Raw genomic sequence first — 22,579 nt, 5'->3', positions numbered from 1 at the left:
TCAATGGCAAACTGATGCACATGTTCGTATTGCTGTGGCATCTGTGAACGCGCTTCTAGCGCTACGAAAGGCAACGATCATCGGATCGGCGCGCAGTCAAGATATAATGCAATACAACGTATATTCCATGAAAATATCCCATTCGTCTTGCTTCACTTTCAAGCGCTGCAAGTCTGTGGGTGAATGCTTACTGCTCCTGCAGCACACGTGCAGCCTGCACGGACGCGCGGGTGCCCGTGTCAATAGCAGCATGCACTGACATACCGGGCTGCTCGAAAGCAGTCGCCTCACCAGCGAAGAAAATGCGGCCGTCGACTGGCGCAGCGAGGTCCTCCGACGCCGTGTCCGACTGCCCAACGCGTGGGAACGCGTAGCCTCCACCAATCCAAGGCTCGTCACCCCAGTCCTTGTACATGCCGCGGACGAAGTACTTGTGCGCTGGCGTAGGCTCCTCCACTGTGCCGTAGATCATGTCGAGCTGGTCAAGGAAGTTCTCAATGATCTTATCGTGGTCCACACCCACGAAGCTCTCCGCGTACAGCGCGCCTGCATAACCCGTGATCAGGTACTGAGCCTTGTCATCTTCAGGCGCGTCCTCCGTCTCAGGCTCCGAGTTGAGAGTTTTATCACCATTTGGCTGCAGGTGACCGATGCCCTTCGTGCTGTTGAACCAGAACTCGGGCAGGAAGCACTCCGAGCAAATGACACCGTGCGCGTCCTCCGGCCAGAAGCGACCCGACATGTGCAGCAGCACCTTGCCAGCACGACGCATGTCGAACGACTTCACAGCCTCGACCTTCTCCTGCGGAAGTGCCGGGGTGTAAGCGATCTTCGAGAACACAGCGGTGGACACAGTCACAACCAGCGAGCGGCACGAGAGCTGCTTGCCCGATGTGCTGGTAACTAGGATTCGGTCGCTCTGCGAGTAGTCCACGCTAGCCACAGGCCAGTTGAGTCGGGTCGTCACGCCCTCCGCGAAGAGATTGACGAAGCGCATGAAGCTCGGCACGACGCGGAAGTCGCCCTCGTCCTCCAGCTCGATCCACTGCTTCTCGTAGCGGCACGTGGTGCGCATAGAGATGTCTTCCAGCGGTCCACCAGCAGTGTTGGCGTATCCAGACTCGCATAGCTTCATCATCGACGGCGACAGACCGGCCTCGTTGAAGTAGTCCCTCATCGACTTCTCGGGGGGGATCTGGTCAACGTTCTCAAGGTCGCTCAGCTCTGCCACCGACAAGTTAAACTTGAGGAACTCCTCGTCTTCATCGTCGTACTTCAGCATCCGCTTCTGGTCGCCGATGTAGTAGTAGCCGATGCCTCCATCCGGGGCGGGCTCGGTCGGACCACCGTCGCCCTGAACAAGCAGTGAATCGACACGAAATCCGTGAGTATGGTTGCACACTCTCTTAGCTCTAAAATGCTGCACGTGCATATATCTACAGATTGTTGTGTGGGAATGTATGAATCCAGACTGACTTCTCCAGGGTGGACACGTGCAAGACTCAGCGACACAAGAACTGTGCCGCCGAATGCACGCAGAAGAGCGAGGGGCCTCCCGAGGGAGACCGCACCGCTCGCCCTGGAGACGCTAATTAAGGAAGCATGATCTGACGTTCGCTCTTGCATTCGTATGAAGGCCAGAAGATTATCTCATCGCTCCGAAGAGCGGAATCAGTGGCTGATTAATCGATGCGGCTACTGTATATACACAAACACACGTTCTGCTTCCTGTTGCAACGGCACTGTGTCCTCACCTGAGCCCAAGTGAAGATCTCGCGGATGCCGATGTGGTGCTCCTCAGCCAGCCGCGTGAGCGTCGTGTTGGCGCCGTGCATGAACTCGGCGCCCACCTCGATGGACAGGCCCGGGATGAAGCTCGTGTCGTTCATCAGGCGGCCGCCCACGCGGCCCGAGGCCTCCACGACCAGCACGTCCACGACGCCCTGCACGGTGCGCAATTGGTTGGCGCAACGAAGGCCGGCGACGCCCGCGCCAATGACGATCACGTCGTGGAACTCGGGCTGCTCGTCCGCCATGCTCGCTCGAATGTGAAATGGCTCAGGTGTAGGACAGACGAGCGGGGTCTCCGCACCTCGAGGGGATCATGGCGCGAGCCGATCAGGCGGAATTGAACCGGAGCCCACCAATCGAAGAGTAGGTCCCGAGGAAGGCGTGCGTGCGGCATTTTTGTGTTGCTGCGGCAAACTTGACTGGACAGCAGACTGCTGGGCTGGAAACACTTGAACTTAGTATGGAGAAGAGTACCGTGAGAAACAAGGGTCCGTGCACCGTGCGAGACGGAATAGTGCAAGTGGTTGAAGTACAGTAGTTCGCTCAATTAGACACAGATTATTGTACCGTATTCCACAAATAGAAATGATTTCTCGCATGCAGCTGATGTCAGCGATCGATGACATCGGCTTCTAGCCTTCACGCAGTAAGCAGTGCCATTGCGCTCCGACGAGCTTCAAGCGCCACGAGTGATCGATCTGTGTGGGTCGTTCGCCGAGGACCGTCGTTTACATATCATGTTTGATCATCGCGGCCAATGTTCAACAACGAGGTACCGTGTCGCAGCACCGGAAGCCTTGCTCTCGAATGCCCAGTGCCTTGCGGGCTCGTTCGTGCCAAAATGCCGGTCACAGCCTTGAATTGGCGTGCCTTGCCTTCTATGCCCACATGCATCCGGCCAACTGCAAGTGGAGCGGCATGGAGGTGACAGCAGAGATTCGTACTCGGCCACGTCACTCGGCCGCAGCCCGAGCCAGAGCGCGTGCGTCACACTCGCACTTAGCGGGTGCACCCGTCTATACCGATGCCGCAGTTGCTCACTTGCCGATCAAGGTCATTCGCCATTTTCTCCACGAGTCCGCAGCCCCCGCCGAGTCCACCGCACAATGTCTGACCTCCAGGACCAGTTCGAAGCCGCCGCCGCGCTCGCGAAGACCTTCACCAAGAACCCCGTACGTCTGTTGTCACTCTTCGTCTCTGTGCGCAGCGCTAGACGCAACTAACCGCGCTATTTCTCCCTTCAGACCAACGACGAGAAACTCGCGCTGTACGCCTACTACAAGCAGGCCACTGTGGGCGACAACACGACGCCCGCCCCGGGCATGTTCGACCTGACGGGCAAGGCCAAGTGGAACGCCTGGACGGCCAAGAAGGGGCTCTCCAAGGACGACGCCATGACCGCCTACATCGCCGAGGTGGAGAAGCAGAAGGCCGTCTACGCCTGAAGCGCGGCCGCTCGGTCGCGTCTGTAGCTCTCTTTCCCTCCTTCAGGGGGCGGCCGACTGCAGTGGCAATCAACGCAGAGATCGCTCTCTATACATGCAGAAGCTTCGACTGCTGTGTGAGCTGTGCAGGTTGCCCAAGGGGAAAATGGCGACGATCGACCCAGCACCTGCTTCGGTTCAGCCAACGTGTGAGTTGTCAACGTCTTCGCAAAAGATCATAAAAATGTAATGGAAGACGAGTTTTGTATTCTCCAACTATGCAGGGTTAGACGAGCTGACTGTTCACTCGTTTGGTGCTACGAACATGCAATACGTACTGCTACGCAGCTTTGAATGCGGTTTGAGCATGACAAGGCCCCCGGTGTGTCGAAAGCCATGCCGAAGCTCGTTACCTCGCGGCGAGACCTGCTCGCTCGATGTGTGGAGCATGGAAATGCGAATCCGGTGTGGGTTCGTGAATAGATATCGCCGGCTACGACACTGACAACAACGGGGCCTCTCGTGCTCGCCTGTCGATGAGAGAGACCCCGACGTATTGGTCGTCACCGTGCTTGTTGCTACACACTCTTCCGACGGAGGGTGTTGAGCTCGAGGACGAACAGGTTCGTGTTCAATTCGTTCTGCCGTCCACTTTGGCTTCAACCTTGGCTTCCATGCGAGCAAAGTCAGACATGAGCTTGTTGATCTGGTGAGTGTGCTCTCCCAGCTTCGCGGACAGCGAAATCTGTTGCACGGCGAGCTGCTGTTGCGTCTCCGTGTTCTGCGTCAGCAAGCGCATGAGCAGCACTTCCATCTGCTCGCCTGCCGAGGTCGTCCCCATTGAGAGTTGCGTCACAGCCAGCGATCTTTCGCCTTCTTGCTTGTTTTCGCTGTCGTTGTTGCTACCTTCCGCTTGAGGCGGAGACGCGGTTGCTTGGTTGGAGGACCCGGACGCTACCGACGATGTGGACGATGTTGAAGTTGATGTCGCTGGGGACATCGGTACCTCGATCTTCTTCCTGCCAAAGCTCTGAAGTTCATTTTGAGTCGCGATGTGAACAGGATCAGCGATGGTACTGGGGTCTTGTGCTGGCTCACTGACCTCTTGCCTCTCGGATTCCTCGACAACATTGTTGTCCGCCTCAGCTTTCTGCTCGTTGTTGTTGGACGCCGTTGCGACTGCCGGGAGGTTTTCACCAGCCGCTAAGGCCAACCGCTCCAGAATGGAGATATCGCACGCTTCTCGGGGGCGGGTGTCTAGGACGAAGACGCTTCCGACGGCATGACCCGAGTTCGGGTCGAGAATCGGTGCAGCCGCGTAAAAGCGAACGCCGGCAGCACCCGAGACCAGCGGGTTTCTTTGGAACCGAGGGTCCTGGAGTGTATCGAGTACGACCATCGGTTCGCGCATGAACACGGTGTAGGCGCAAAACGCGATCTTGCGCGGGATCATTTTGTGTGCGAGGCCCACGCTGGCCTTAAACCATTGGCGGTGCTCGTCCAAGAAGCTCACAGCGGCCATGGGGCAGGACAAACGCGCCTTGGCCAGGTCGCAAATCATGTCGAACGGGTTCTCCGATTCCGAGTCGAGCACGCCCAGTGCGTACAAGGCTCGGAGTCGATCCCCTTCGTCGGTGCTCACAGGAGGTCGAGGCCACGGGTGGGCCCACTCGGAGGACGGCTCGCTGTTGTGCTGGTTGGTCTGCAGATTCCTCTTGCGGCTCTTCCTCGAGTCGCCGTCCGCGTTGAAGTGGCCGTCCTTGAGCTCAAAGTGCTGTTGCGGCTTGGGTGTGAGCGAACGAAGTTGTAGCTCCTCGCTGTCCGGTTCCGACGGAGGGCTGGACGAAGGCGAGTGCAAGTGGCTCTGGATCCACAGCCGCGACGCCTCCGACGTCGCGCTGAGGTGCGGCGATACGGCGCCGAGGGATCGGCCAGAGCGCTGGTTCGAGGTGTTGATGACACAGGACATGCAAACGCGGACCCGCGTGGGGCCGATCGTCGGGTCTACATGGGCGTCCTTGTAGAGCGTGCAGTTCTTGCAAACCACCTCTCCGCACTGAAGTCAAACGAACGAGTACATGTAGTTCGTTAGGAACCTGAATCGTGGGTCAACAGAGGTATTGCAAAAAGCTTTTGCCTTACCATCCGGCAGTGGTGCTTGCGTCGGAAGGTGCCAAAGGGTCGGGTGCAGACGTAGCACAGCGAGCGTTCGTGGTCGGCGACCCAGTCGGCCGAGTCCACGACGTGCAGCACGAAGAAGTCGTCGGCCGCCATCGCGGTAGCTTCTTGTTCGGTGTTAGAGATCGCGGTAGTGAGCTTTCGTTGGTCGCTGCTGCTGCAAGAGCACGCGTTGAAGGATGTACTGCGTATCGAGCGCTGCTGGAGAGCAGTGCACTTCTCTGCTTTTCGAGCGAAATGACTAATGGCGCCGCCGGTGCCTGGGCAACGCGGCGACGGCGTGCAATGGAAAGAAACGCCTCCAACTCGCCCGCAGCGTCTACTTGGTCCGCGGGGCCCAGAAGGAGTCGGTGGGGTCGCGATCGCAAGAAAGCAGAGGTAAAATGGAGAAGCAGCACCAAGAGAGCGTCGGCGATTTTTCTGGCGTGTAGCAGTTAGCGCTCATGCTAATTTTCGATCCCAACGCTCGCACGGTCATTTTTGCATGGCAACGCTCGCGGCGGAACGCCGAGGGCTTCGCGTGGTGCAGGCAGGACCGCGTGCGAAAATCCCTGGAGCCGGAAGCGAGAGGCGTGCGAGTCTATCCGCGTCGCACGATCCGCGCTGTTGAACCCAAGCCCGGCAAATGCGAACAGGGAGCATTGGCGAACCAGTCGCTTGTGATCGTTGGGGCTCCGCTTGCACTTACTAGCCCATTTCGTGACGGTCTCCATGACGAGCCTCGTCCGCGAGTAAGAGGAAGCGCCTTGAGTCAGTGCCGAACAAAACGAACGCCGGGAATGGCGGCCCGTACACAGCGCTTTTGCCGCTCGATGTCTTGACGCAATATCTGTACTTGAGTCAGGAAGCCGCGGAGCTCCGCGCATTATCAGGTTGCGCACCGCCCCACTCTTCGCCCACGCACGGTCATTTGCGGCTAACCACGCCGGCGAGCGCTGCGATGAGTGGACAAGCTCCTGCTGATATTACATCCACTCATCGAGAGCCCATGCGGCGAACGCCACCACGAAACGTTCGGGGACGACACCGCAGCACCACCAACATCAAACTGCTGTGGACGCGACTCGCCATATCAACTTGATATCATCAAGGAGACTGTCGCCAGTGGACTGCGTACAACGTGGCCAAGTGCACACACAGCGGGATAATCCGTTCTGGAAGACGGACACAATGGCGAAGCTGTCCAGAAACTTTGCTGCATCAGATTTTTGCGCACTATGTATCGTGGTCAGGCACTCGAGCTGGCTGATCTCGCAATACACTACAATGCAACGCTTGCTCATGTGCGGGGGCATCCGTGGTGAGTGAGCATTGAAGCTGGCTGCCGACTGAGCGGCGAGCAGAGCTGCAGCCATCGGTATGCCTGACGCACCAAGCGTCCATGATATCTCCGTGCTGCGGCCAAATCACTGGGCCAACACTTGCCTTTAGCTATAAGTGGTCACTTGCATGCATAGTTGACCGAGCTAGCGCTACGGACGTACTAGTATTGCCGGCTCATGATCCCTTAGTCAAGCACTTCAACAGCAGATGGCAACTATTCCGTCGCCACTTCAACTTCACAATCGAGCGACACGACATTTCACTACGCCAATACGACAGTTCGTTAGGCCCTCAGTTCCCCTGGTTCAATCCAGCTTGGAGACGACGTCGCCAGCATGCGACTTTTTGCTGCACGGAACCTGGCGCGCCTGGCGCGGGGACAGAGCCACAAGGTGCGCGCGCACTCCTGTCACTACCTTAGCACCTCCCTCTGTCCAACCACTGCAAAATGCAGCCTCCCCGGGCGCTTGTGGCCCGCTGGGAGCCTCTTAATCCTCAATCCCAACTCACTCCTTCGCCCGTTGCGCTTGTCAGTTCCACGGCTCGGCGCTGCGCCAAGCGCTGCTCTTGAGCGGCCTGGGGCTGTCGGTGCTGGCCCTCGCGCACGCGGAGCTCACGGACGTGGGCGTGACGCACCTGGAGGCGCAATGCGACGCCCGGTACGCTCCGCCCGAGGTGGACGGCGCCTTCTCCGTGCCGCTCGAGCGCGAGGAGTTCGCGCCCATCGCCAAGTCGCGCGCGACGCGTCTCAGCAGCGCGTCGTACAAGGCCAACTTCCCCATCGAGGACAAGTACGCGGTGGAGGCGACGGACTCGGGCGACGTGTTCGCGACCGTGCTGGACGGCCACGGTGCGCGCTGCCTGGGGACCCGCAGCAAGTCCAGCTCTTTGCATTCTGACTTGTTATATTGTGCTGGTGCTTGCAGGTGGATGGCAGGTGTCCGAGTACGCGCGGAAGACGCTGATCGGCAACGTGCAGAAGGAGCTGTCGTACCTCTACAAGCCGGGGACGAAGGAGCCCGCGCAGGGTGACTCGAAGACGGTCTCGGACGAGCGCGTGGCTGCGGCCATCCAGCGTGCTTTCGGGCGCACGGACCGCGACCTCATGGCGGAGGTGGCGTCGGCGTTCAAGCTGGGTTTCGGATCTGTGGCGCGGTGCGGATCCTGCGCGTGCTTGGCGTACGTACATGAAGGCACCGTTCACGTTGCGAACGCGGGTGACATCCGTGCAGTGCTGGGAAAGAGTGGCAAGGACTCCGAGTTGATCGTCGCTGAGCCACTCAGTAACGACCAGAACGCTATGGTGAAGTTCGAGCAGGAAAAGCTTATCGAAGAACACCCGGGAGAGGCTAACGTTTTCACCTGCCGCCACCCGGATTCCTGCTACGTGAAGGGCGCGTTGCAGCCTACGCGCGCTTTTGGCGACTTTTCCCTGAAGCACCCGGAGTTCAATGGCCCGCCTTACGTGAACGGCGATCGCTCTGCTGGCCGCCACTTTGCGGCGCCTTTCACGCCGCCCTACATCACGGCTATCCCTGAGGTCAAGTCTCACAAGCTCCAGGAGGGGGACAAGTTCCTCATCATTGGTTCTGATGGCTTGTGGGACTACCTGAGCAATGAGGAGGCCGTGGAGGTGGTCAACGGTCAGGCTTCGTGCGGAAACCACGACCTTGCCGGCCGCGCGCTTGTGGAGCGGGTGCTTCAAAAGGCAGCGAAGCGCTACGGCATGACGTACCAGGAGCTGCTGAGCCTGCCGCCTGGAAGTCACCGCCGTCGCCGTCACGATGACACGACGGTGGTCGTTCTCTTCTTCGACTAGAGTTGAGGCTACAGTCTTGCCAAATAGCCTGATGTACATGAAGAAGCACAATAGGCGAGCAACTAAAAGCACAGTAATGAAAGGGGTCAATAGCCTCATTCACAACTTTCATCGACGTTGACTAAGTAGAGATGTGCACGTTCCTTGGAGAAGGCAAAACGCTCCTACTGCCATTTGGCGGTGCTCCTGGGAGAGTAGCTGTCGAAGGACTTGCTGACACAATGCTAACGCTCTTGTCATTGTCCTTTTTGAGCTGCTGCCTGTACATTTCGTAGTTCCGCTCTAACGAGTCCGTGTAAAACTTCAATCGAAAGACGCCAAGGGCGTGAAAAATTAGCAAGGTTGCAGATAATAAAGAGAGCAACGCAGAGCTTACCCGAAGGTGATGGCAGAGCGAAGTCAACGGGAGCCAAATAGGGCGAACGACATAGTTGATGAAATTCAGTTGTACGGTGATCCGAACGCGCTTATTGTCCAGATTCTTCATGTAGAAGTCCGTTGGGACGGCGTGCTCAGTTTCGGCTGCAGCTTGATTTTGAAACTCATCTAGTAGGCGCGCACCCCATTCTTGCGCCTGGGCAAACGGAAGTGCGTAGTGGGATAAATCTGCCGCATGCATGAGGATGCCCATAAAGACTGGACGCTTGTCGCTCAGTTGCCGGCGGGTAAGACCCTCGAGGACCTTGCACTTTTCAAAATGCTTGGACATGTCAGTCGCGAGGATGCACGTAATGATGAGCTGGCGCACGCGTTTGTGGCGCTCACGATCAAGGTGCTGCAAGATTTTAGCTGACTTGTGATTGAGGATGATGAAGGTCACTCGACAGTGGTGGCGTTCCAACACTGCATCATCATTATGCGTGAGCGCCATGGGGCTCAGCATCTTCAGCTCGAAGTCATTGGTATTACCAGGATGGTCGATGTCGTGACAGAGTGAGGCAACGAGCATGGAGAAAATCTCGAGACCACTGAAGTACCGGCGACATTCAGTGCGTAGCATGATGTGCATGGCCACCATAACTTGGAACGCATGCTGGAAGTTGTGGAACGGGTTGCTGCGATAGTAATTGGCCACGTTAGTTGTAAAGGCAGAAAACTTCTCACTGGAAATACGGAAGGCATCCATGAATCCGTACGCGCGGAAAATAATGCCACAGCTCATTGATACTTCGCTGCTCGAAAGTGATACCGTCTCGGTATCCCAATTATCCAATGGCTCATCTCGTCCATGTGCGAAGATGATCTCGCGTGGAAATGGTACCTCATCATCCTCGTGATTTTTTTTCTTGATAGCTGGTAGCAGCGCTGCGAAGGAGGAAACCCCTCTTTTTTTCGTCACGCCACTAGTATCATCCCCCGAATGGCAGTACTTGTGGACTATGGAAGAAATGATATCCGTCTCGGAGTACTTATCAATGCGGCTCGATGTTGACATGCGCTTCAATGCCCTCGAGCTCGAGTCGATGCTGGTTCGAGCGACGGCTACGCAGTCTGATACAACCTTGTAGTACGATATATCCAGAGACAATCGACCAAGAGCAAATTGTACCTCCGCGCAATATTTGCTCATGATGTCACGGTCAGTTTTAGTGAAGGCAACGACGTGAGTCCCCTCCTTCTTGTTGATACACATAGCGACGGCAACCACCTTAGGAGGAATTGTGAGCGAGTGGTCTTCAAACACTGGCATGCAAAGTACACTTGTGGTGCGGTAACCTATCTTCATATCAACACTGGGATCGAAGAACTCGTGTTTGTAGGCATCGCGTGTGCAAACCGTTTGACCCGTGGTTGCCACCAGCCCAGAAAGCCCGCGATTGATAGGAGAACGGATGCTCTCACCACCCACTCGTGGTGTGATCCAGAGCTCATGTTTGAAGTGATCAATAAGCAGTAGCCCAAAGCGGTCGCACTCCATGATATCCTTGCCCAGTTCCATGACCATGTCCACGAACTCGGCAATATCGGTACTTTCAGATATGAAAGTGGTGAGTTTGAGCCGAGCCTCAATGAGCTTTTGGGATGTTTTGACTTCGCGATGAAGGCTAGCCTTGTGCAGCGATGTACCCACAGCTTCAGCGGCATAGTTGAGGAAAACAGCATCTTCGCTAGTAAAGTCCATCCCGTCAACTTTATTAACTGCGGAGAGCACTGCTAGGATTGTTCCCTCTGGAGACTTCACTGGAAGACACAAGATTCGCTTCGTAAGGAACCCCGTCTTCTGATCCAGGGTCGGGTCAAATAATGGATGCGAGTACGCATCATTCGTAATGACTGTCTCGCCGGTGCGGGCGACGTACCCTGCAATGCCTTTTGTTATCGGCACATACTCTCCGCGCACGATATCAGCCGCACTGGCAATGAAAAGTTCGTCCTCGCCTTCAATCTTTATGAACAGACCGATGCGCTCGGTGCCGACAAGTTCGTGACACACAGCAAGCACTTGGTCTAGCACCGCAGAAGAAGACACGCTCTCCATGGAAATATTACGGTGGAGTTTGAGAAGCCCTTCAATTCGATGCTGAGCAGTCTGCCGCTGGCGCGAGAGTACTAGGTTCCAGATTGTAGCGCCAGCAACGACTGCAATGAACTCAAGGTTGGCGATATCCGTATCGGTGAAGGATGCTGTGGACGTGATGGAGTTGTCTGTTGAAGCAGAGGCTATCGACGACGATGTCTTACCAGCAGTTATCACCTGCAGTACACCGACCACCGCGCGATGAGCGTTGCGGATAGGTAGGCACAGCAAGGCATGCGGAGCGACCGCACCGCCGTTGTCTATCTTGCCTCTGCTTTGTTGGCTCTGAAAAATCGCGTGCGTGTCGGAGTCATTGATGGCAAATGGCCGTCCGGTCATGACCACACGACCAAACACTGTCGGGGAGTCGGGCACCACGAAGCCTTCGTTGATGACATTCACCTTGGCGAAGGACAAGTCGATGTCGGCGTCAGGTTCTCGAAAAATGGAGAATATATCCAGGACATTACGGCGCTCGTGCAAGATGCCTAACGTGAACTTGTCGGCGTGCACCAACTGAAGCGCGGCTCGCAGCGTGCGTTCAATCACGCTGTCAAAGCTGCTCTGTGCCGAAACTTCCTTTGCTAGAGTCATTAGCGTTTCCAACTGCGAAACTCGTTTTTGCATCACCACAATGCCCCCTGAAGCCTGGTCGCTTGCTACTGTTGTGCTCGGAGGTGCCATCGCCTGCAGAGTGACAACACCTTTCGGCCCGATCTTGGGGGATGCAGCACCATTGCCGCTGTGTCCGATTGTACTTTGTCGGTGCTCCAGCAGCCTCGATTCCACAGCTGCCGACCTGGTGCGCAGCAACTGCACGCGCTTTCGACTCTCCTCGATCTGGGCCAGTAGACGCTGTTTCTCCGCCGTCTGCTCACGGATGCCATGCACGACTGTTCTCAGAGAGTCGACAGGCACGAAGACCATCCTCTCGCTCTCCGTGGAGACCATCGTGACGCCGACGATGGTTATCGCAGTATGAGCCGTTTCACACCTAGTACATTGCCGTTTCTTGCTTTTTGTCTTGAAGAAGACAAACGAAGACGGCGACATCAGCTTTATGCAAAACAGGACTTGGCGCCATCGTCCCAGCAATCACGAGCGAGTCGCGGCCTTCTTGGCATACTGGTCAGCATCTTGAGAGGCGAGGAGATTCAGCGTATTGAATGAAGTCGTGAGGTCACCACTAGGGCTGGCAAAGCCGGCTTTTTCGCATTTCGGGGGTCGTGTTGGTCTGGACCAGCGTTCTGATTCACTCTTCAAGGCGGAAGGCCAGCGTGAGGCAACTGAAGAGAGGGGATCGTCTTTCACCGAGCTGATAGCTACTTGGAAAACAGCTCTCCAGCGTGGCAGTGATTCCGTGCATCGGTCAACGTAAGCCAAGCACTTCCTCTCTGCGATATCGTACCTGTGTCGATCTGGTGCCCTCGCGAGGTTCTTGTCGACTCCTCTCAGGCCGACACTCTCGACGCGCTTCTATACAGCGCCGTTCTTGTCGCATTCCTTGCTGATCAGCAACGCCACGCCTTGTGCGGCGGAGGCGTCACTCGGTCGCTTGGTCGGCGCACACAGCTTTGACAGCCGCGCGCGGACGGCGAACCGATACTCGTGCGGCGCAACGCTGGAGTCTAGCGGCTGGGCCTCTTCGAGCTGGACGTCGACAGACAGCCCCTCGCACAGCTAGGACTTGGACGGCGAAGATACCTCTGCAGAAGACGGCGAATTCAAAAGAGGAGCGCTCCCTTGCAAGCCAGCCGAGCTGTAGACTACAGTGTAGTAGCTTGTCAAAAGGAAGCTCATCCCGCCACGTACTTGAAGTTGGGAGGTTGAAGTAGTCTGGATGATACCGCGATCCAAGCTGCCATATGGACGAGCACAGCTATCCCAGCAGTGCTGGGCCAGCACACGGACCTGGACGTCGTCTCCAGAAGATCTCGTCGTCGTCACATGGCGAAGGAGGGCCTCAGGTGTAACGTGTGGCTGCAACCTGCGGCTCTGATCCTCAGCGTGGCCTGCACCACCACAAAATTGATTTAGAAAATCGCAATCTAGCGTGACAGAATAGCGCCTTACAAAACCTCAGTACAACGTCCTGGACCGCCAGAATTAGAAACAAGTGCGGTACAAATCGTTCTCGTAATCGCGCCCACCCTTTATATTGTGTCATTATATATACTTATAAGAGACCCGATACATTCGATACAACAAACTACCTTTACGAATACATTCCCTCTACTAGACGAGAGCCCTGACGTGTATCTTTACAGTTCTATGCGCCCCTTGGTCTGGTGATGTCCGACCCGAGCAGGTTCGCCATGGTCGCCAACGACGACCTCCTCCCTCATTTCCAGATCTTCCGCGAACCCCGCAAGCGCCCCGCAAGCCCTCGTCGCCCTCGCCATGTTCCGTCGTGCCGCCCTCCGCGCCGCCCAGCAAGCTTCCGCCGCCTCCGCCGCCAAGTCGCGCAGCTTGGCCACGGCGCAGTTCCGCGCCGCCCACAAGAACAAGCAGCCGAGCGCCATCGTGCTGGCCGCCGCGGGCGTGGCCGCCGTGTCGGGTCTGGCGCTCACGGACCTGGTGAACGCGCGCGAGAAGCCCGTGGACCTGGCCGCCATCAAGCAGGAGATCGTGGAGATCTTCGACGACGACAACTACATGGGCCCGACGCTCGTGCGCCTCGCGTGGCACTCGTCGGGCAGCTACAGCAAGGCGGACAACAGCGGCGGCTCCACGGGCGGCACCATCCGCTTCGACCCGGAGATCAACCACGGCGGCAACGCCGGCCTGCACCTGGCCGTCAAGGCGCTGGAGAAGGTGAAGAAGAACCACCCGGAGATCTCGTACGCCGACCTGTACGTGCTCGCGGGCGTGACGATGATCGAGGAGATGGGCGGCCCCGAGATCCCCTTCCGCCTCGGCCGCCCCGACGCCAAGAGCGGCAAGGAGCCGACGCAGACGCCCGACGACCGCCTGCCCAACGCCGACATGGGCAGCAAGGACAAGACCACGCAGCACGTGCGCGACGTGTTCTACCGCATGGGCTTCGACGACCGCGACATCGTCGCGCTCGTGGGCGCGCACGCCATCGGCCGCTGCTACCCGACGCGCAGCGGCTACAGCGGCCCGTGGACCAACGCCGAGTGGACGTTCTCGAACGAGTTCTTCCGCGAGCTGCTCGAGAACAAGTGGACCATCAAGAAGTGGAACGGCCCCGCGCAGTACGAGGACCCCACGGGCAAGCTCATGATGCTCCCCGCCGACATGGTGCTGATCCAGGACCCCAAGTTCAAGAAGTACGTCGAGCTCTACGCCAAGGACGAGGAGCTCTGGTTCAAGGACTTCTCCAAGGCCTTCGTCAAGCTCACGGAGAACGGCGTCAAGTTCCCGGAGACCTCGGGCTGGCGCAAGTTCTTCGGCGGCAAGTAAACTTGATGCCTTCTGAGGGATGGAACCTCCGTGTTTGCGTGAGTGCTGCCAGCCTCAAGTCTCTGGTAGCTCATTGGACTCGCGCCACAGCAACAACCGCTGCGTGCAGACCAGCATTGAGGAGCTGGTCGCAAGCGCCTAAGTATGTATACAATACAGCATCATCTTGGTGAAACTGCCATTCCTAACCCACGAGTGTTTTCGGTGCTGTGCTCATGCCGTGTTGATAGCAGTGAGCCCTATTTCCGTCTGTGTCATCTGCCATGAACGAGCGCAGCTCGCGCCATGGCAAGCGCCGTGAGGTGACGTTGCCGTACGAGAAGGCCTATCCATGGGAAGACGAGCGTGGATCCACGGTGGACCGCACCGTGGAGGTGAACGCGGAGGCCAAACGCGTGTACGAGATGCAGGAACAGTTGCTCCCAACGCTCGCACTTGACCGACCACTGGACCCCGCAGCAAGTGATCACCTCCAGGACGTGGGCCGTCGTGTTTTGATCCTGCGTGACACGACAAAGCGGTCGCGCAAGAAGAATGAAGCGGAGCAGAGCCCGAAGCAGTCCCCCAAACGCGTGATCCCAAGCCGATTTCCTGAAATCACACCTGACCTCGATGAAGAAGATCGAGGTGACCCCGATCGGGTGGAAGAGGAAGAAGACCCCGTGGTGACCGACGGCCGCATTGTACGTTAACAAGAAAGCTACTGGCCGAGTTTGTACGTTTTAACGTAGACATGCTTTTGGCTTTCCAGGCAACAATGCTGATGGACCAAGAATGGGATACCCGAGGGTGGAATGCAACCAAAATTCAGACCGCGGTAGATACTCTTTATGAGGAGATCGAGCATTGCGAGGATGATTCACGGCGCGACCTCGCCACCACGATGCTCCTTCGTCTGATGGAGACCCACGAAGGTCGGTACGTTAGCGTGGTGTAGTGGAAGTTGAGGCATTTCTCCGACGGACATTGAAGATTACTTACAATTGGCCATCGTGTTCGCGGTGCTACTAGATGCTGTGGACTACGTCGAGACCTCCTTACCAAGTTTGACCAACAAGGCGTTCCGGACACTCTCCAAACTCACGAACAACACCAAAATATTTCGCATGGCTCGACTAGTAGCAGTGCTGGCAGAGTGGTTTGCGCACGTGCTGTCCAGCGAAAACGCAGTCAATAAGAGCATCGGATGCTTGCTGCGCGAAACCGAGCTATGCGCGCGTATCCTTCAACACCACTGGCGTGGAGTAATTTTTGAACGCACAGTAAGTCAGCGCGACTATGATCCTATTGTACGAACCCGCCTGCGCTCCATGCACATGATCAAGTTCGTGGAGTTGCGTCACCAGTTTAAGGTGTTTCGAGAAGCCGTTGGGCCCGAAGGAGTTCCAAGTAGTGTTACGCAAGCGTACATCACGATACTGTACCATTTGGTAAAGCTACAGCACGACCCTGACAGCAAATCTGGTAAGACACGCAACGCTGTGCTCTCAGATCAGAGGCGGATTCTCGGCTCGGGCTTGCTGGTTTGCCTTGCGTCACTAATTACCAGACGCCAGAGCCGTGAAGTTATCGAGCTGGTGAAAGGAATTATTGCAAATATTGTTGAAGGCCACGGAGACGAGCAGATTGTGGAGATTCTCCAGTGCAATGTAGTGCAACGAGTTCAACTGGACTTGATGAGCACCATGGAAATGAGCTACAATAGCAGAACGGACGCTTCCATTGCTGCACTTACAAGCTCGCTAGACTTGCTGTTTTCTGTTTCGAAAAAGGTTCTCCTGGTGACAGAGCAGTGGGGTCACAAACATACTACAGCAACTATTCCAACTAGCCCTCTTCGGAGATCACCTAATAAAGACTATAACCGTGCAACAACCCCCGAGGAACGAACCTTCTTGATGCGAAAGTTGAAGGCCTCAGTGCGCACGTTCTTGCTTACTGCGGACGTGTTTGACACACTTTTCGAGGTTTTGTGTTACTGCCGAGATAAAGGAGATTCATTGCGAGCACAGACACTGGAAATCCTGTGTTTGCTTGCACGATCGCTAGGATTCTCCCAGCTCCTCGATGCGCTCACAAGATGCGGAGGTCGGTGGCTTGAACAGGTTCTGCTGTGCATGCGAGACTCCAACTTGGTAGTTGTTCAAGCCGCCATGACATTATTTTACGAAATGACAAGTCGTACTGACGCCCGGCATGGGCTTACAACTGCAGGGGCTGTCCAAATATTCATGCGCTGGTGCCGACCGAGTTTTGAGGCTTCTGAGTCGCGAATGGTCTTCATTATGGGGCTTATAGGGTGTGCACTACTGGCAAGACAAACGGAACAGATAAAGCCTGTCACTTCGCTGTTAGAGGCGCTCGCTACCTGTGATGATCGGCTGGATGCATTTTACACTCTGTTACTGGAGTTAGCACTCCAAGATGACTCCTGCGCGCATGCCTCGGAGAAAACAGCGGCTTACTTTTTCTCGGTAAACGCACTGCCCACCATCGTACAATTCTTAACTCAAGTATCACCAAGTTGCATGGAGTCGCCTGTTCAGAACTCTCGACAGCGCAACATTAGCTGCATTTTGCTTGGGCGTATATGCAAGGTCACGCTCGTGAATCGCGCGTGCTTTTCTGAGAACATGATCAACCACCTCGCACTTTCCATCCAGTGCAACCGCCTTGATGAAATTGAGGGATTGGTCGCGCATAGCTCATCGGAAGATCGCTTCATCCACCACCTAGGTTCAAAAGAAGCCTGTAAGGCTCTTAGTCGGCTCGCAAGATGTCCCAGTAACATGGTAGACGCACGACTTCGACCTTCTATCACCTCCCCCCAAGTTCCAGAATGGCCTCAAGCTATGATTTGCGACGTCATGTTCCGGATGCATGTGCTTGAAGACTTAATCGCGTTGATCCGAAATCCTAGTGACGCCACAGAGTTTGCGGAGGTGGAATTAAGCAAGGTCATTTCTGCAGTGGAGCTAGCGGGGTATATTCGCCCTTTGCCTTACGGTGAGAGCTCTCGAGATAAGTTTCTCAAGACGCACGCAAACCATCCACATGGGAAATATTCGCAAGAAAAGCTTCTTCAGTTGGTTGAGCTCATTGCCCCAGCCATTTTGCACGTTCTGCGCGAGAAAAGTATCAGCTTCGACCTTGTTAGTGCATGCTGCGTGACATTGAGTCGGTTAGCCTGCACCAATTCTGCTTGTAGCTTATTGCTCACTCAAGGTTGCTTACAGACAGCGTTGATTCACCTGCCCGAGATCCTGATCTCGACTACAACTGGGAAGTCTTCTCCGAAGAAACAAAGTGTCGAGTTTGATTCATCTGTTGATGACCATGGGCTTCTGGATGTGCCTGCTGCACTCTACACGCTCTTTGGCAAACTCTGTGCAGTCGCAGACGGCCGAACAGGGATAATGCGTGCTCAAGTATTACCTCGACTTCTTAAGCGTATGCAACTGCGACATCCTGCGTCAAGAGCTTTTGACGATGAATGCAAGAGCGAAATTGCTGTCGTTATCGCACATTTGGCCATGGTGAATGCCGTTGAGGGTAGCACAAGTGAACTCTTTTTGCACTTCCGAGTATTAGAACTACTTACAAAAATTTTGCAACAGCACAAGGATCTTGTTCTCGCTGTTGGTACCGTGTCATCATCCACAAAAAAGAAGGAAGAGCTTAAGAAATGGAGACTGCTGGTTCACGCTGTCAGCGCTATCGCTGCCTTGAGCCAAGACGTGCTCGTGTGCATCCCCCGAATCGTGGCGCTTGGTATAGTCGAATTGCTGTCCCCGTTCCTCGCACGGCTTCGCCTTGATGGAAATCCAAACCCCCATCTGGAATCGCTACAATACTCCGCGGTGACTATTATCCGCTCCATTGCGTCATATCCATTTGGTGAGTACCACGCGTACTTGTCAAATGCCAAAGGTTATGTTCCAGATCGAGCGTCTGTCGATGAGAAAACAAAATCAGGCAAGAACGATAAAAGCGCGGTGGTAACGCTAACGCTCGTCATGGAGCGAGTGAAGCAGATTGGCTACGACTTTGCAATGGAGCTTCAAAACAAACCCATCGCTTTGCGGGATAAGAAATCTGTCGGTGAGCTAGCTCGGGAGACGATGGCTTTCATCAACGAGCATCAACAGCGACAACAGCGGCAGTTGGAACAACGGCGGAAATCGAGCGCTAGTAGCGCTGCTGGGCTCAAAGGAGGACTCTCCAGCCGATCAAGTGGGAAGACTAGCCCAGTTAACAGGAAAAAAACGCAAGCGTGTGCATCTTTCCCAGCACTACCACAGTCTCCTGTCGGGCGGTTGGATGAGTTCACGGACGATCGGTCAACTTCGGGATTTCGAAAAACAAAAAATGGTAGCAGTGCGATCACTTTAGAACTCAAGCCGAATGTTACCCCGTCGATCCTTGTTCTTGACGGTGGATCGACATCGCCCGTAAGTTTGAACGGAATTAACATTGCTTCGACGAGACCTGCTGGTAACAACAAGCCACGACCTTCATCTGAATCACCCCACACTCATCATCACTACGTCTTCACAAGACCAAAGTCTAAGCCCAAACGGCGAAATCAAGACGCCGCGTACAACCTAATGCTCGATCCATTGTTTGACTCGAGTAGTGGTCCCACGAATCCCCGAAAACTAAAGACAAACGAGCAGCATCCTAACGAAGAGGATTGCGACTATGGTTTCTCTCAGGAAGTTGATCGCTTCGGGCATTACGTAAATATTCAAGCGCGCCGTGATAAGAAAGGGGACCGGTATTTCCCGTCTTTAGGTCGAATTGTCACCTCCGACGCAAACTTGTCGAGTTTCTCGATTTTATCGTCCGACGCGTATAAACATTCGGTTGGGTTTTCTCCATCGCAAACCAAGACGAATTTTTAATCCTCTATTTAAGCGAAATGCGAGGCTAGCAACAGCTGCACTATTTATCAGCTCAGCGGGATGAAGAAGAGGGCCATGAGCTACCATCATGAAGTAGCTTTCAACGCAGACGAACCGTAAGCTTAGGGGTGATAACCATCGTTGCCCGTTTGGCGCGCCGCAGGTTTGCCGTTGGTGCCGTACGTGTTATTCCTGCCTGGGGCATTACGGCCCAAAAGCCGTTGCGATATATCGCTGCCACTTCCACTGCGGCGGATCATGGGACTCTGTCGGTACACCACCTTGCCACGGCGCTTGCGCATAAGGTGCGTCTTCTGCAGTGAAGGCGACGCATACATGGGCGACTTCTCCACCGACTCGGTGCCACGCTTGCGCTCTTCCTTCTCGGAATGGTAAACGAGCAAGCCCATCACGAGCACGAAAAGCGCGAAGCCATCGTAAATAGTGAAAGCCTGGCCAGCGAATTTGCCCGTGAGCAACGGGATCATGTATAGCAGGTCGGTGAGCGGAAGGCCCACGGCGGACGAGACCACGAAGAGCACACTGCTGCCTTCCTTGAAGATGTAGAGCATTAGCTGGTTGTACATGGTGTTGAACACAATGAAGACCAGGAAGACCTCCAGCACACCCGAGTCACAGGGCAGCGCCTTTCCGTTTAGTTCGACCTCGTTGCCCATGAAGCACTCGTGGGCCTTGACCACATAGGACGGGAAGTCCGCCCAGGGCACGGGCGGGTCGCTAAACGCCTTGATACGCACGGTCCAGATCGTGGCGAAGCCGATGATCAGCTGGTAAAAGCTAATCCAAATGTTCGCGTACCAGATATCCAAATCCACATCCTTGAGTCCGATTTCCTTGTAGACGTTCGACGCCGCCGCCGGCACCAGCGACACAATGTAGAGGATGATCCAACCCGCGCTCGGGTCCGGGGTGTTGGCGCTGTCCTGGCCCGTGAGCACTGGGATCATGTTCACCATGCCTCCATACAGCACCAGGATGGAGCCCAGGATGTGGCCGCGCTTGAAGCGCGTCTGCAGGAACATGTAGGACAGCAGCATGTTGAACGGCAGGTTCAGCTGGTTCAGCACATTGGCCATGTTCCCCCTGCCAGCACATCAACGAGCACGGTGAGTTTTCCGCTGCATTTTGTACCCAGCAGCTCAACGGACGCACCCGATGTGAGGCGTGGGGAACGCGCCCAGCAGGTTGTAGAGCGTGTCGAACAGCGCCATGAGCATGTACTTGTAGTGGGGGAATTCGCGCATCTCGGGCGTAATGTCATCTGCACATAATGTGACAACAAACTCATCAGCTTGTCACGCTCAGAGGCTTGAGGGGCCCAGTTCCGCCTGCTCACCCGTGAAGTAGAGCTTGTATCTATTCCACAGCACCAGCACACGACTAGATTAGCCCCCGCAAGCGACGGCATTCACTGCATTTCACTAGTATTCGCCACGTACGCCACCACAGGAGCCGAGGACACTAAGAAGGCGATAGGCAGGATTATGTTCGTGAAGTACCAGAGGAACTCCGTGTAGTCGTACGTGATTCGTCTACACACATGAGCGTCGAAGGCAACGTGAGGGAGGGACCGAAGCAGCAAGAGCACTCCATCTTCTACTAGCGACAGACGCACGTGTAGAGCACGCGGTCCACGCAGCGCGCCATGATCAGCAGACACAGCGCCACCGCCAGCTTGGACTCCCACAGCAGCCGCTTCACGTCCATCGCAACGTAGCTCCTCGATCAAAAAGGATGTGGGTTGTGTGACGGTACACAGATCGTACCCCAAATCAGCCAGGGTTGCGATTATCGGTAACCAGGTAACCGTACCCCACTTGGACCGGCACACACAAAGCTGTGGACCACGGCCTGTCGCGCATGCAGGAGCTGCTGAGCAGCTACTCCGGGCTGCAGACCAGGAGAGCAAGCAGGAACAGCTGCGCAACATCGACTCGCCTGTGCAAGTGTATACATCACCGAACCATTGGTGCTACAAGCCGTAGACCAGAGGATACCAAAAATCGGACACATCAGGCTGCCAAACATGCCCTCCTTGAGCACCTCGTCGCGCCACGAGCAGCGGCGGCACCGGTGTCTCGGCGGATGGCTTGATCACGAACGGACGCTGGGTGCAAATCACGGTCCAGCGGCGGTGGGCCACGTAAAAGGACACTTTGGAACTTTGACCGCGTGCGCACGATGGAGGCCTCGCGAAAGCGCGCACGCTCGCCGCCGGTCGGGCTCGGCGCTGCGGCATGATCGAGGGGGACCTCGCGGATTGGGCGGCGAGGGAGAGGCAGCAGCGGCAAGCGGGGGTGGCGGAACACAGGCACGACCAAGGCGTGTCGATCCCGATCCCTAAGCGGCTCGAGATCACACTCTATATCGAAGGGGAGTACTTCAAGGACATCAATACCATCAAGTTCACCGAGGTGGCGTCCAAGTTCGGCGCTAATGCTACGACAGTTGCCGCTATATGGAAGGGTCGGTACAACGTGGAGCCTGTTGGCGCGGCCCGCAGCCCGCGACCTGCGCCTGGGCCGCCGCACCGTGCCGAGGACGACCGCGGCTTCGACATCATCTTTCACCCGCCTCGGAGGGAAGAAAAGGAGAACCCTGTTGCCAATGTCACGGCGGAGGAGAGAGAGACAAAGGAGCAGACAAAGAAGAAGAAAGAGGACAAGAAGCCTTCCACCATGCTCTAGACGCAACCCCGCACCGTCCGCGGCGTCACGAGCACGCTCATCATCGCCATATACTGCTTCTCGGACGAGACGCTGTGGTCGCTGCGTCGAACAGAGAGGTGAAGGTGAAGATCTACATGGACTATAAGATGGTGACCACGTACACGGCCTGCCCAGCGATGTCCATCGAGAACAACAAGATCGAAGTGAACTACCGCAGCGCCGCCAGCCAATTCATACACATGAAGTACGTGGTGGGGTCGGCGAACTTCTCCGGCAATGCTCTGGAGAGCTACAGCGAAGAGGTGCTGCTGCACCTGCGGGGATGCCGATCCGCCAGCTTGTTCGAGGAGGACTTCCGCTACCGCTGGCAGCAGTCACAAGATCATGCTGTTCGAGGATCGGCCGCACGCAGCGGACTCACGCTAAACCATTCGGCTACATTCGGCGAGCCGCCGACTTCGGGGCGACTTCCACCAGCGCCTGGAGCTGCGGTGACAGAGCGTTGA

At 56.1% G+C, this 22,579-nt stretch overlaps 9 protein-coding genes across 10 annotated transcripts; 5 read left to right on the top strand and 4 right to left on the bottom strand.

The window, feature by feature from the left end:
* Window positions 1–187: 187 nt before the first annotated feature.
* On the bottom strand, window positions 188–2,036 carry IUM83_07669 (amine oxidase-like protein; the record flags this gene model as incomplete). The annotated part of the gene is made up of 2 exons (XM_067931985.1): window positions 188–1,354; window positions 1,755–2,036. The coding sequence occupies 2 exons, from the start codon at window positions 2,034–2,036 to the stop codon at window positions 188–190; spliced, it is 1,449 nt and encodes a 482-aa protein (XP_067786330.1).
* Window positions 2,037–2,897: 861 nt separating this feature from the next.
* IUM83_07668 (acyl-CoA-binding protein) lies at window positions 2,898–3,236 on the top strand (the record flags this gene model as incomplete). The annotated part of the gene is made up of 2 exons (XM_067931984.1): window positions 2,898–2,963; window positions 3,036–3,236. 2 exons carry the CDS (start codon window positions 2,898–2,900, stop codon window positions 3,234–3,236), a joined length of 267 nt encoding a protein of 88 aa, XP_067786331.1.
* Window positions 3,237–3,846: 610 nt separating this feature from the next.
* Window positions 3,847–5,489, bottom strand: IUM83_07667 (GAF domain; the record flags this gene model as incomplete). The annotated part of the gene is made up of 2 exons (XM_067931983.1): window positions 3,847–5,271; window positions 5,358–5,489. 2 exons carry the CDS (start codon window positions 5,487–5,489, stop codon window positions 3,847–3,849), a joined length of 1,557 nt encoding a protein of 518 aa, XP_067786337.1.
* A 1,562-nt stretch (window positions 5,490–7,051) lies between these two features.
* IUM83_07666 (putative protein phosphatase 2C) lies at window positions 7,052–8,535 on the top strand (the record flags this gene model as incomplete). Its single annotated transcript, XM_067931982.1, has 3 exons — window positions 7,052–7,108; window positions 7,251–7,566; window positions 7,643–8,535. 3 exons carry the CDS (start codon window positions 7,052–7,054, stop codon window positions 8,533–8,535), a joined length of 1,266 nt encoding a protein of 421 aa, XP_067786329.1.
* A 121-nt stretch (window positions 8,536–8,656) lies between these two features.
* Window positions 8,657–12,004, bottom strand: IUM83_07665 (3'5'-cyclic nucleotide phosphodiesterase; the record flags this gene model as incomplete). The annotated part of the gene is made up of 2 exons (XM_067931981.1): window positions 8,657–8,836; window positions 8,912–12,004. The coding sequence occupies 2 exons, from the start codon at window positions 12,002–12,004 to the stop codon at window positions 8,657–8,659; spliced, it is 3,273 nt and encodes a 1,090-aa protein (XP_067786338.1).
* Window positions 12,005–13,453: 1,449 nt separating this feature from the next.
* IUM83_07664 (Cytochrome c peroxidase) lies at window positions 13,454–14,479 on the top strand (the record flags this gene model as incomplete). The annotated part of the gene is made up of 1 exon (XM_067931980.1): window positions 13,454–14,479. One exon carries the CDS (start codon window positions 13,454–13,456, stop codon window positions 14,477–14,479), a length of 1,026 nt encoding a protein of 341 aa, XP_067786339.1.
* Window positions 14,480–14,742: 263 nt separating this feature from the next.
* Window positions 14,743–16,060, top strand: IUM83_07663 (Armadillo-type fold; the record flags this gene model as incomplete). 2 transcript variants are annotated; one of them, XM_067931978.1, is made up of 4 exons in its annotated part: window positions 14,743–15,162; window positions 15,231–15,393; window positions 15,491–15,943; window positions 16,029–16,060. In XM_067931978.1, the coding sequence occupies 4 exons, from the start codon at window positions 14,743–14,745 to the stop codon at window positions 16,058–16,060; spliced, it is 1,068 nt and encodes a 355-aa protein (XP_067786332.1). The 2 variants fall into 2 exon arrangements, with proteins under 2 accessions (XP_067786332.1, XP_067786333.1); XM_067931979.1 differs by lacking the exon at window positions 16,029–16,060 and having other exon boundaries at window positions 15,231–15,397; window positions 15,491–15,656.
* A 3,445-nt stretch (window positions 16,061–19,505) lies between these two features.
* IUM83_07662 (Drug/Metabolite Transporter (DMT) Superfamily) lies at window positions 19,506–21,111 on the bottom strand (the record flags this gene model as incomplete). Its single annotated transcript, XM_067931977.1, has 5 exons — window positions 19,506–20,487; window positions 20,557–20,665; window positions 20,741–20,760; window positions 20,844–20,936; window positions 21,020–21,111. The coding sequence occupies 5 exons, from the start codon at window positions 21,109–21,111 to the stop codon at window positions 19,506–19,508; spliced, it is 1,296 nt and encodes a 431-aa protein (XP_067786334.1).
* Window positions 21,112–22,249: 1,138 nt separating this feature from the next.
* Window positions 22,250–22,579, top strand: IUM83_07661 (phospholipase D-like protein; the record flags this gene model as incomplete). The annotated part of the gene is made up of 1 exon (XM_067931976.1): window positions 22,250–22,579. The coding sequence occupies one exon, from the start codon at window positions 22,250–22,252 to the stop codon at window positions 22,577–22,579; it is 330 nt and encodes a 109-aa protein (XP_067786335.1).

The sequence above is a fragment of the Phytophthora cinnamomi genome (genome assembly GCF_018691715.1).
Source record: "Phytophthora cinnamomi strain GKB4 chromosome Unknown Contig68, whole genome shotgun sequence".
Lineage (NCBI taxonomy): Eukaryota > Oomycota > Peronosporomycetes > Peronosporales > Peronosporaceae > Phytophthora > Phytophthora cinnamomi.
The sequence above is the reverse complement of the archived record's forward strand: the minus strand, read 5'-3'. Positions and strand labels throughout refer to the sequence as shown.